The sequence below is a fragment of the Gopherus evgoodei genome, chromosome 8 (assembly GCF_007399415.2).
Source record: "Gopherus evgoodei ecotype Sinaloan lineage chromosome 8, rGopEvg1_v1.p, whole genome shotgun sequence".
In the NCBI taxonomy this organism is placed as follows: Eukaryota; Metazoa; Chordata; order Testudines; family Testudinidae; genus Gopherus; species Gopherus evgoodei.
Window position 1 is genome coordinate 6,988,847 of NC_044329.1, and position 12,221 is coordinate 7,001,067.

Consider the following 12,221-nt stretch of genomic DNA (forward strand, 5'->3'; position numbering starts at 1 on the left):
ACTGCAGTTTCCACGGTAACCTTTTTGCCCCAGTTAATTCTAAGCATGCTGTGTGGCTTAATTTGTTTTTAATATTTATGTTTTAGACTTTGGGGACCCTCTTAGCAAGTGGCGTGCTGTTTTCTACTAGGCTGCAGTTTCCAGAGCTGCAGAGTCAGGGCGTTAGAGAGTTGCAAGTAGCAGCAGAGGAAGGTGTTTGGGAAGCAGTTGCCTGGGCAACAGAAACAGGGCGTTCCAGAGGTGGTTGCTATGGGGACCTGGATGCTGACGAAGGCTTGTGAGGCTGAGAAGACAAATTGCCCTCATCATTATCTCCGGGCTTGTCAATCAAACGCATTCCCTTATTTACCTCGGAGAGGAGAGAGAAAGAGAACTAGGAGCAAAAAGAGACTGAGGGAACGAGAGGAGAGGCGCTTGTCCAAAACTCACGCTGGTGAGGGAGCATCACCATCCAGGATGGCAACCATCACCTGCACCCGGTTCAGCGAGGAATATCAGCTCTTTGAAGAACTGGGCAAGTAAGTTGGAGACAGCAGGGCTCGGAATGTGATGGTGCTGCATCGGCAGCGAGAGAGGCTTTGGCAGCAGGGGTGGGGGGAAATTAACAGACATGGGAACAGCTGGGATTCTGGAGGAAAGAAAAGGCAATGGAGTGAACCATAATAATCAAACTCACAAGGGAGCATGGTCACACAAACTGTCAGGAGAGTGGAAGGGGTAGAACCGCAGAACCAGAGACCAGGGAAACAGCCCCGACCCTCCCTGCTTTGTTCCCCCAGAATTAACACACTGGCATATAAAACCAGATTCCCTTGTCCTCCGCTCTTGTAAGGAAAGGGGATCAGCCTGGGAAAGGCTACGGGTAGCTCAAGCATCCAGGGCTGGGTGTGTGAATGGCTTGCATTGTGCACACTTTGGGGACTGCTGCCTGTAGCTCTGAGCTGCCTCTGCAAAAGGGGGCAACTGCGAAATGACTCTCGTTTAAGAAAGCAAACCCCCAAAGCGATGCTGCTAATTCTGCCTGGAAACTTGTCCAGCTGCATCAAGGGAGATGAAGGATCTGATCTGGGCAGCCGTCTGAGTTTTCGTTCCATTGTGTGTTGCGCTAAGTTTTTTTTATTGGGAGATGCTCTGTGCTGAATTTCACAGGGGTTGGCTTGCCAGCAGGAAACAACTTGCCGGTGATGACTGTCTCCCAGGAGAACTGAGGTTTAGAAATTCATGGAAGAATCCAGGACAGCAGCCACCCCCTCATCCATCTTCTGTGCTGTCCTGATTAGCTTGGAGTAGTTAGACACCTCTTCTGGGTAGCACTACTCCTGATTCCTTGGACAGGAACCTGTGTGCCAAGAAGCCCAACAGAGTCAGTGGAAAGCAAGGCTGACAGTTGGTTTTCATGAGACTGTCATGTATAGGGTAGGCTGTGTCTGGTTTTGCATGTGTGGGTATTCTTTTGCGTGCATATGTGTAGATGTCTGCCTTGCCTTGTGTGTGTGCGTGCATGCACACATAGATATGTATTAGTGTGCATCTGTCTAAATGTGTGTGCATTGTAGGATTGATCCTGCAGGGTGCTGAGCATTCCAGGGAGGTACAGAATGTCTTCTGCTCCCATGGAAGTCCGTGGGAATTCAGAGTGCTTAGCACCTGGCAGGATGGAGCCTTATGTGTCTATCCTGGGGTGCGACTGCCCGTTGGTGTGCATTTTGTGTGAGTGCCCTCGCGCATGGATCCATCTAAATGTGTGTGTATAAGGGGACGCATCTTTTTAGCATGAATTTTTTACATATTTATGTGCATCCATTTGAATTTGTGTGTGAATTTTGTGCACACAATTACGTGCATCTTTGGATGTATACATGTTCATATGGTTTTGTTTGTCTGAGTCTGCATGTGCGTCTTGTGTACGATTGTGTGCATCTGTTTTGAATGTGAAGTTGTGCCTATTTGTTCCAGTACATACATCATGGCCTGCATGCACATATGTGTTTTGTATGGTGTTAAACATGCGTGTGCACAGGTGGATGTTGGGTTTGTCTGTGACTGTGTGCAGGCAGGTGGTGATACAAAACTGGGGGCAAGGATGGAAAAATCGAGAGAGAGGAGGTTGCATTCTTCTGGACTGAAAGTGACTAGTATTTCCTGTGCAAAAGAGAAGGGGAGGACAGAACGGGCCAAATTTGCTGCTCACTGAAGCGGGTGCAACTCCAGGAAAGTCCGTGACTAGCTGCTCTGGGATGTGCTTGTGTACCTAGATGGCTTGTGAGGTGCACAACACACTGTATTTATTTTTCACCAATGTTTGGTGACTGCGTCACTCCTGGGCGATGATGATTCAGACCAAAGCGAAGGACTGAGTCGGTGACCAGGTCTGTGCGATAAATGGAGATAAAGCTGGTGGGTCAGCCCAAGAGAGGCAAGCTATTCTTTCCCCTGAGACACCTGCTCTGAACCTGTTTCTTCCAGAGGCTTCTCATCTCTTTGCTCGTGCTGCGGCATGGTGGCAGCGTGGTGAGGGGCGGGAGGGACTGCAACCGTGTGAAGTGTTCTCGAGTGCTGCTGGTGTGGCTGGAGGGGACAAGGAATAAAACTGGGTACACGGCACAGCAAGGATGGTTATAAATGGCATGGGGGTGCACAGAAAAGGTAGGGACGGGATGCGACATAGGAAGTGTGGGGATAATAGGGGCAGGATGCGATAGAAGATGCATATGATAGAACTCTGCATGGGCACATGCCTTATGCACAAGCCCTGGAGCGTGCGTCTTCCACAGTCTCTCAAGTAAATAAGGCACATTTTCTAGTGTTACACGGAGAAGGTTTTATTTATTATTAACGTTTTGTATTTGTGTATCACCTTCCATCCTGATGGATTCCAAAGCTCTTCACAGATTCACACAACACTGCTGCAAAGCAGCTGCCTCTGGGGAAGGCTAGGCAGCAGCCAAACATTGCACAGGCAGCAACCCAGCATAGCCATGTGTACAGGAGAGACTGTAGCCTAGGACACTCTGGCAAGCCCCTCCCTTCATGCAAAGGACAATTTGATTATTAATATCTTTTAGTCTTGATCTTCAGATGTGAACGTCCGCTGGGATCCAAGCCTGAGTCAGCTGGTTTTGTGCTCTACTGTAACCCTGAACCAGAGGCATTTTCAATGGATGCATTTTCCCAAATCCAAAAATAAACCAATAACATTCACATGCGGCAGATAAGCCCTTGTCTTTTCACGGCTTCTCCAAGTCTCTTCGTGATGGATAGATGACAGGCTGAGCCAGCCTTGCTAGGATCTGAACCCATGGTTCTAAGGAGCCCATGTTCCTGCCAGCGCCCCAGACTGTCCTTTCACTGAGCAGATGCAAAGGTTCCCCCTTGGTACTGCTCATGTTGAGAATTGATCCCACTGAAGGGAGGTGGTTCAGAGGCAGGCTGTACCCTATCCTTCACTCACCCAGTGTTCTTTGTTTGCATGTGTTGAAGAGATCTAGTTTACTCCAGAAAGGACTATAACTTGTATGTGAACTCAAAGGGGGTGGAAGCTGGGATGCAGCTGCATCTCTGGGGTATGCTTCTAAGTGCATTGCGGGCCTCGCTGTCTTGTCAGCCCAGTAAGTCACAACGTGCAGACTAGAGCTATGGGGACTTTTCCATTGGACTGGTTTTCCAGTGGAAATTGCAGTTCCTGCAAAAAAATCAAATTTTTCTGTTGGGAAAATTACAATTTTGCCAGTTTCATGAAATCAAGACAGTTTGACCCAAATCAGAATGTTTTGTTGAACTGACCCGACATGTTTCATTTTGATTCAGTTCAACAGAACATTAAACTGCACTTCCCTATAACTGCATCATCTCCTGGGACTTGTAATTCATGCCCCCATTCTCTCCTATGGCCTGGGCTCCCTGGAGAATTACATCTCCCATAATGCAGCATGAATTCCTCTTGGCTTCTACTGCATGGTGCATCATGGGAGATGGAGTCTTGCCAGGGAGCCTGGCCAATAGGGAAGAATTGGAGCATCCAGGCTCAGAACTACCACTTCCACAATGGAGCAAAGCAGTTTAATGACCCATAATGCTTCATTCTGAGTCAGTTCAACAAACCAAAATGAATATTTCAATTTCAGGAACACCAAAGGGAAATGTTTCAACATTTCTGAATCACAATTAATTTTGTCCCAATTTGAGATGAAAACAAATGTTGAAATATTGGACTTTCATGTGGGATGGAAATTCTGAATTTTGCTCAGCTTCAGCGCTGACTCTGGGAGAGCTGCATTCATCTCTTATCCTGGCTGGGAGCTCTGGGGATGTGAGCACTGCCTCTAGAGGAAGAAGAAGGAATCTCTTCACGTGGTCTTCTGTCCCACGGTCATGACAGACTCTGGTGGGAGCTACATCCAGAGCAAGGGTCCTCAGTGTGCAGCTCCCTTTGTGGGGAGCGGGACAGAATCCAAGAAGGACTCAAATGTCCCCAAGGAGCTAAAAAGCTTGGATTTCCTGGGCCACATCTTCAGTTTCATTGCCCTGAAGCTGCTGGTGCATGAATGATGCAGAGACGACAGTGCACTCTGAAAGCTAGAAGTTACGCTGCTCTCTGGGGCTTGGTCTTCCACTCCCCAAGCACAGGGAGTTGGGCATGCTGCAGGTCCTGAGCCAGGCTGGAGTCGGAGGATGAGGGTGGTGTTTCTTTGGACTAACCAGTGAGGAGGACTGATAACAGAACACTGATGCCCTTTCTTAGCAGTCCAGGGGTAATGGTGTTGAAGGGAGCCCTCTATGCAGGGGGCCAGATCATGGTAGCTGGTTAGTTTGATGGCCAAGAACAGCAGTTGTTGTTACTCCTGCTAAGGGAGGGGTAATCAAACCTAGGATATAAGAGGATCACTGTTGGAGTTGAGAAGGAATTCCCCCTTCTCCATGGAAAATATTACACAGTTGTCTAGGTGCATTATGGGGGTTTCCCCATCTCCCTGAGAAGTATCAGGCATCGATCACTGAGATAACAGGTAAAGGACCCTGGTTCCTATCTGGATGTCTCACCTTAAACAGCGCACTGGTGTGTCTTGGTGCTTTCATCTCTCCACTCAGCCTTGGCTGTAGAGTTCATGTCCTGAGCACGTCTCCTGCCAGCCAGATGAGCCCTTGTTTGTACAGGATGGTGCCACCCAAGGGAAAGCTGCAGCACAGTTCGTGTGAGGCTCAGAGAGACTTTGTGGTCTGAGGGTGGGCATGGCCAGGAGTAGAGAGCGGCAGGAGGTGGAAATTGGCTTGACAAAGACATCATTGTCTCTGAGGCATTTTCTGGTTCTGCTGGATCAGTCCATTTGAACTATCCCAAGATCTCCCAGTGGGAGGAGGAAGCATTTCCAGAGTCTGTCTTCCTCCCAGCATGGCTGAGCTGCAGCCTCCCTCCCAGGAGTGAAGGACAAAACCCGGCTCCTCCTGGAAGAACCAGACTCCGAGGCAGCCTTGCCACCTTGACTGGAGAAATGAGAACCTTGCGTTCTCCATCTGTGGGTCACTGTAGGGATCACTAACTCTATCTTCCCCAAGGAGGCTGGGGAACAAAAGAAGCAGCTGAAGAACAAGAGGAGCACATAGTTGGGGAGGGGAGGAGGCAGTCGGTGAGGGAGAGAACTGAAGTAAGACAAATAGAAGGAATGCCTCCTTCTGGCTTCAGGCTCCTCTCAGCTCTTTGAGTACGCCCCCACGGCAGGTGACAGGTGGGGCTGGTGGAAATTATCATGCAGCACTGTATAATCAGCCCCTTCACTCCCAGAGCTGCAGGAGAAGACGACTTTATTTAAAAACAAAAACAAAAAAAAGCACAATCCCCACCACCACCCACCCTCTTCTTTCTAGAAAGGAGAGAAATCCTTTAACGGACTGGGAGGAGGAGGAGGTGCAGAAGGGAGGCAGCATCACAGGCTGGTGCTGGCAGGGAAGGTGTGAAACACTGAGACGCAGAGTGTCCTTTTGTCAGAGTGACTGCTCATGAAGCCAGGTCCTGCAAGCTGCCAGGGCGGAGGAGGCCACGAGCTGCCTGCCGTCTGCTGGCGTAGGGATGGTCTAATGGCAATTGGCACCCAGGGCTGGCCTAGGTGTTAAGGAGCTTGTGTGGTGTGCAGGGCCATGTGTGGCCTCCTGCTTTGCTTATACTTAAAGCTGACCCTACACGTTGTCTGCGAGGCTTGGGTAGCGGATGCAGGGCAGAACAGAGGGGGTGTGTGTTGGTGGCCTCTCATTGGAAAGACCCAACTCTGGCTGGAGTGAGGGGAAACAAGAGTGCATTTGTGTCAGTGACACCTTCAGGTGATGGGTTCCAGTTGCCACTTCGAATCCCAGGGCCAAGGAGATGCCACCCATCAAATATAGACAGGCTGCAGGGGGGAGATGGTGACTTTCTCCTCCTCTACCAGAGGGACTGAACCCATCAACGTGCATAAGCTGCTCCACAAGGGAGAACCGACCAGCTGCTGCTTGGACTGAGAGAAGATGGAGGGTTACCAGCTACCTGGGAGAGATTCTGGATTAAGAATGATTTTTATTTAAGAAGAATCCATTGTGCCAATTTCAGCCTGAATCTCACACCTCCGTGAAGATGAGCTCATGAAACAGGGGCAGTTCTTGCCTCCTGAAGCTAACTTGGAAAAGTTTCTCCACCCTCCCTTAAATAGGGCCCAGATCCAAACCTCACCCTGGGTTTATTTATCAGAACCAAAACCTGCCTAATAGATTTGGCAAAGATAATTGCCCCGTCCTCCCAGGAGTGCCACCAGCTTTTTTGGAGCCCTGGGTGGCAGAAGGTCCCGTCCCTGAAATGCCATCCCCGACAGAGGCGGTGGAAGGTCCTGCCCCCGAAATACCGACGATGACCGGGGCAGCGGAAGGTCTGGCTGCTGTGGTCACCGCCCCCCAAATGTTAGCGCTCTAGGCGACCACCTAGGTTGCCTAATGGGTTGCGCCGGCCCTGCGTCCTCCCCTTCTACCATCACCTTGCTTACTTCCATGTCTATTCAAGACCTGTAGAGTTGGTGCCAGTGCCATCAAACATGTAAAGATTGGGGCATCACAGATCAAGGGGGGCACATGATGACCTGGGGGCAAGAGTGGTGTGCCATGCTCGCAGTGTTCTGGGAACCAGCCCTGTTAACAGGTGTTGAACCTGCTGGGAGATGCTAAGTGAATCCAGCTGAGTCACGCCTGCAGGCAACTTGTTAACTCCACCCTTGATATAAGGAAGGTGGAAGTGGCTTGTTGGGGATGGAGGGGCTGGGCTGGACAGTCCTGAGGGAGGAGCCCTAGCAGCAGTAGCTGCCCAGCTGTGGGAGGAGGCTTGGGCTGTGACTCATTCTGAGTTACTTTGTTAACAAAACCTAATGTCAGGAAGGGAGGAAGCACTGGCCCTTGACAGCAGGTGGGGACTGTGCTTTGGAGCAAGATGGGAGAACTGGCTGCTCACTGGTGGAGATTTCCCTCCCTATGTTGCAATCTGTCCCCATTCCTGGCTAGCCGTGGCTCTAGGAAGGGGGTTTTGCTAGGAGCATGTGTGCAGGGCTTCATTCCTGGTACTGTTGAGCTGCTCACCAACCCTCCATCCCCAAAATCCTCCCCTCAGCTGCTTGAGCCTGTGTGAGGAAAACAGCAGGGACGAGACACCCCTGCGTGTGGGCAGCTGTGGTGAGGGGAGCAGCTGGGAGTGATGTGTGGGGAATGGATGGGTGTGAGCCCTGTTTGTGGTGGGCTGGGGGGAGGACTGAGAGTGACTGTCCCCCAGTTGTGGGAGCTGGGGAGGGAGGGACATTCTGTATTTGTGGGAGTTGGGGGCGCTGGCCCCTGACTGTGGGAGCTGGAGTGTGTCCAGGCAGTACAGCACACTGTAAGTTGGCAGGGAGTGTGGGTGGGGACACCCCAGATCTGTGGGAGCTGGGCAAGGCAGTTCATATGAAATGGCATTGTGAGAGGGGCTGCCCTGGAGGGTCAGGCCAAGGGACCTGAGCATTGCTTCCCTGGGAGTTATTTGCTGCAACCAACCTGTCTCTCAAGCAGCTAACAAGTGGCAGGAGAGAGGCTTTCCAAGCTCAGCACCACATTCTGCCATGCCTGGAGTTGTGCCCCTGTCCTGCAGCAACAGGTGCTTGTTCTGCTTCAGCACTCGGACTGATGTCTAAACTCTGCAGAGTTTGCTGCCCAGCGAGCAGCCAGCATTGGCCCTGGCTTGGTTCTTTGTCCTGTGTTTAAAGGTTGTGTGTGTGATCAGCAGGAGCCCGGAAGGCAGTGGAGCTGAGCTGGTAAATACAAGGAGAGGAAGCACTGAAAAGTAAATACATGCTTCCTCTCTTGCTGTGCACATGTTTCAATGCATGTACAGATCCATGCACCCACTCACCTACCCACACACAGACTGAAATATTGCCACTCTCAATTCCCTTGCAGGATGCAGATGGTGAATGCTTCCTGCAGCATGCACACAGAGGTCCTCTGTATATTTCCTCCAGCACAAGCACATTACAAACCTCCCCTGCAGCCTTCGCACAAAGGACCTCTGAATACCTGACAGCGCATGCTGTCCTTAAGAACACTCCATGCAGCGTGTGTGCACACAGGCCCTCTGAACGCCTCATAATGCTCAGGCCTGAAACTCTCCCCCTTGTTAATGAGCATCAGCACCCTGTACAGCTGAGCTGCTGCTGACCATGGTTCTTGGGTTCAGCAGTTGGGTACTGGCTACACTTACCGTTCAGTTTAAAGCTCCAGTTCAGCAGCAGCCAGTGCCAGCAATGGGTAACCTTCCTGCTGCAGCCAAGGCTTGTGAAAATATGCAACATGCACACCGATTCCCTCTGAGCAACTGCATGCTGACCGCATGAGTGCCTTGTGCAGCATGCCTGTAGTGCCAACCTGGATATTGCCCATAATGTGTCCTTTCGACTCACACACTTGTGCAAACACACGCACACACCCTGTAAAGCACCCTCCAAATGAAACACACACACCTGCTCCCTGTGCCGTACACACAGGCACTGTTAGTCTAGACAAATGTTGACCTACACGTAGCCACACCTTTGTGCAAGGCTGTCCCACACGGCTCCTTCCACAGCTGTGCCACTCGCTGCTTTTCTAACAGTCTCCGCAAAGCTCTGTCAATGTACCTCAATGCTGACCGGCAACAGCCCCAGCGGATACTCCAGTCCAGCTCTCCTAGTGCACCTAACGTGTGACCTGCACCACCCCCTGCTCATCAGTCTGTTCCAAGGTTGTGAATTGACCAAATCAACACAAGAAAGGGACCTGGGCATCACTGCAGACAGCTCCATGGGGACAGTTTCTCGGTGTGCAGCTATGGTAAAAAAGCAAGCAAGACATTAGGCTGCATAAGGGATGGGATGGAGAGTAATACAAAGAATATTGTAATGCCCTTATAGAAAACAATGGTATGGCCTCTTTTGGGATGCAGTCCTGGTCACACCATTTCAAAAAGGATATTGCATAACTAAGGGGTTTCAGAGAAGGGAGACAAGAATGATCAAGGCAGAGAAAACTCTCCAAGAAGGAGAGATTGAAAAGATTGGGATTGTTTACCTTCCTTACAAAGGAGATGATAAAAGTACATCTAATAATGAATGGTCCAGCAATGGTAGATCAGAGACTTCTCTTCTCCCTGACTCATAACACAAGAATAAGGGGCCATTCAATTAAATTAAAAGGTGAGAAATTCAAAACTAATCACAGGAAATATTTTTCACTAAATGTATAAGTAGATTGCCAGGGTTTTTAAGTTGTCTCCTGAGGCATCTATACTGGCAGAATCTCTACCTCAGGTCTGATCCAGTTTAGCAATTCTTCCCTTCCTACATTTGGTCCCAGATTCTCCTAAGCAGAGAGACCCTCTGTAATGTGGCAGTTTTGTGACACTGATCAAGATTCGCTAAGGACTCAGCTGAGCCCTGCAGACTCATTTCACTTATCACTTACAAATTGAAACTCACTGTTCTTGTGATGAAAGGCTAGTGCTGTGTTCCTCCTGCTGCCCTCTCTAGCCTCTTCTTAATTCATCACATGCTATTTCTGTGATCTGTTACAAAGATAAGGAAGAGCTGAACAATCAAGTGTGTTAAAACTTATGTTGGAGGAATGTTCCTGCCCCAGTGAACCAAACGGATACATTTCCAGCTTCGTGCGTTGTGGTCTTCTGAGGTCTCCTAACTCTTCCTCTTTCTGGATTGTTTATTTGACTGGAAATGAATTAATTCCTTTATTTATTTAGACAGTGAAAAGTTACAAGATTTATAGCAATCCAGTCCACGATGTATTGGCAGCTTCCTGCTGAGCTGGTCAGGAACCATGGGGGATCTCTGGCTTCTCCCAGGGTATAGAAGAGGGCTAGGTATCAGAGTGTGAACTCTGTCTCCTACAGGTCTCAGAGCATGGGTTTTCCATCCATACTTAGATTTCAGGGCATGATTTCAATGCCCTTAGCAAGCACTGAAATCAGCAGGAGTTGAGGGCACTCTCACTAGTGCCAACCCCAATTAGTTGGTCCAAAAATCATTGGACCTCAACAAGCAGGAGATTGAAAAAAACCCAAGCAATCTTGGGCCTTTGCATTCTCGTGTCTGAGCCTTTATGTCACACCCAGGCCATGTTTTCAGACTTTTCTCCACACCCACAAGGGCTAGACACTTCCTTACTGTTTTTAAATGAAAGCTGAGGTTTCCAAGAATAAGCCCAAATCCAGACATTGAGGCTGAGATGGTTTGACCCCCCAAATATATGATTCCCAATAAAATCACAAGCGTTGGCAGCAGTGGATGGCACCCTTAGCCCTATTTGCATGGCACTAGCACCCTTAGTGCAAAGGAGACCCATTGGGTTGGGTGCTGGGCAAACACCTAGGAAGAGACAACCCCCGTACCAAAGTGCTCACAGTCTAAATTAAGGTAAGACGTGTTCCGCAGGTGTAACTAACCAAAGAGCAGCAGTGGAGGAGGGAGGATGTGGGTGACAGTGACAGATGGATGGTTATGTAGACTAGCTATGGAGGTTTTACCAGGCATCAGAGCACTGATTTCCTTCAATCCAGGTACCAGAGCATGGGATTCTGATGTGGAGACAGGCTCAGCGAACGGTGCCCAAATCCCCCACTTCCAGGAAGGCAGGCATGATGAATGTAAGGGGATTGTTGTCTCCTTACTAACATTCAGTGGGCAGTGGCGGCTCCAGGCACCAGCACTCCAAGCGCGTGCCTGGGGTGGCAAGCTGAGGGGGGCACCCTGCCAGTCCCTGCGAGGGCAGCAGTCAGGCAGCCTTCAGCGGCATGCCTGCAGGAGGTCTGCCAGTCCTGTGGATTCGGCGGCAATTTGGCGGTGGGTACGCCGAACCCACGGGACCGGCGGACCTCCCGCAGGCATGCTGCCGAAGCCGCCTGACTTCCGTGCTTGGGGCGGCAAAAAAGCTAGAGCCGCCCCTGTCAGTGGGGGTGTTTTGGTTGGCTAGCTCCCAGTACTAAAAGAAAGGGGAAGAGTCAATGAGAAATCAGGACCCTGAGACACAATCCCCAGGAACAATGGGGAGAGGTCAATGCTCCAGGTCAGCCTGATTGACAGGGCGGGCAGGTAATCAAGGAGTCAGGAGGCCAGGGTGGGTCTCATCCTCCCTATGAGCTGGAATTGCCTAAGGAGAAAGCAAGGACCCAAGCTGAGCTGTGGAGCAGAGCTGTGCCAGATCCAGAGGGGCCAGAAAAGCAGCTGTGTGCTGGGAGCAGAGCTGCAGCCCCAAAGCCAGAGCACAGCCCAGAGAGAGCAGACCTGCCCTGGGAGCAGAGCTGCAGCAACCGGAGCTAGAGGGGCCAGAAAAGCAGCCCAGGAAGCAGGTCGGTGCTGGGAGCAGAGTCACAGAAGCAGCCCACAGAGCAGACCTGTGCTGGGAGCAGAGCTGTAGCAACCAGAGCCAGAGGGGCCAGAAAAGCAGCCCAGGGGGCTGGAGGCAGAGCAGCAGCAGCAGCAGCAGCAGCGCTGAGTCAGAGTGGAGCTGGAGCTGAGGCAGTGGGGAGCTGGAGCTGGGGCTGGAGCAGTCCGGAGCCGGGTGTGGTGAGCTGCTGGGGAGAGCGAGGGGGACCCTGGGCAGTGGGCCTAGCACAGGGAGAGGGCTCAGCCAAGAGGCCCTGCAGGCCAGACTTGGAAGGAGATCATAACCCCAACAGGGCAGGGGTGATGCTGGGA

General features: G+C 50.9%; 1 protein-coding gene across 4 annotated transcripts in view; it reads left to right on the top strand.

Moving 5' to 3' along the window:
• The first annotated feature begins 255 nt into the window (after positions 1-255).
• CAMK2A (calcium/calmodulin dependent protein kinase II alpha) overlaps positions 256-12,221 on the top strand; it is a 74,277-nt gene continuing 62,311 nt past the window's right edge. The window contains exon 1 of one of the 4 annotated variants that reach the window (XM_030571748.1): positions 256-518. In XM_030571748.1, coding sequence (XP_030427608.1) covers positions 262-518 — 257 coding nt within the window. In that variant the 5' untranslated portion in view covers positions 256-261. Of the gene's footprint in view, positions 519-1,019; positions 1,417-12,221 lie in introns of those variants that run through there. The other 3 variants (XM_030571750.1, XM_030571749.1, XM_030571751.1) reach the window with 3 other exon arrangements.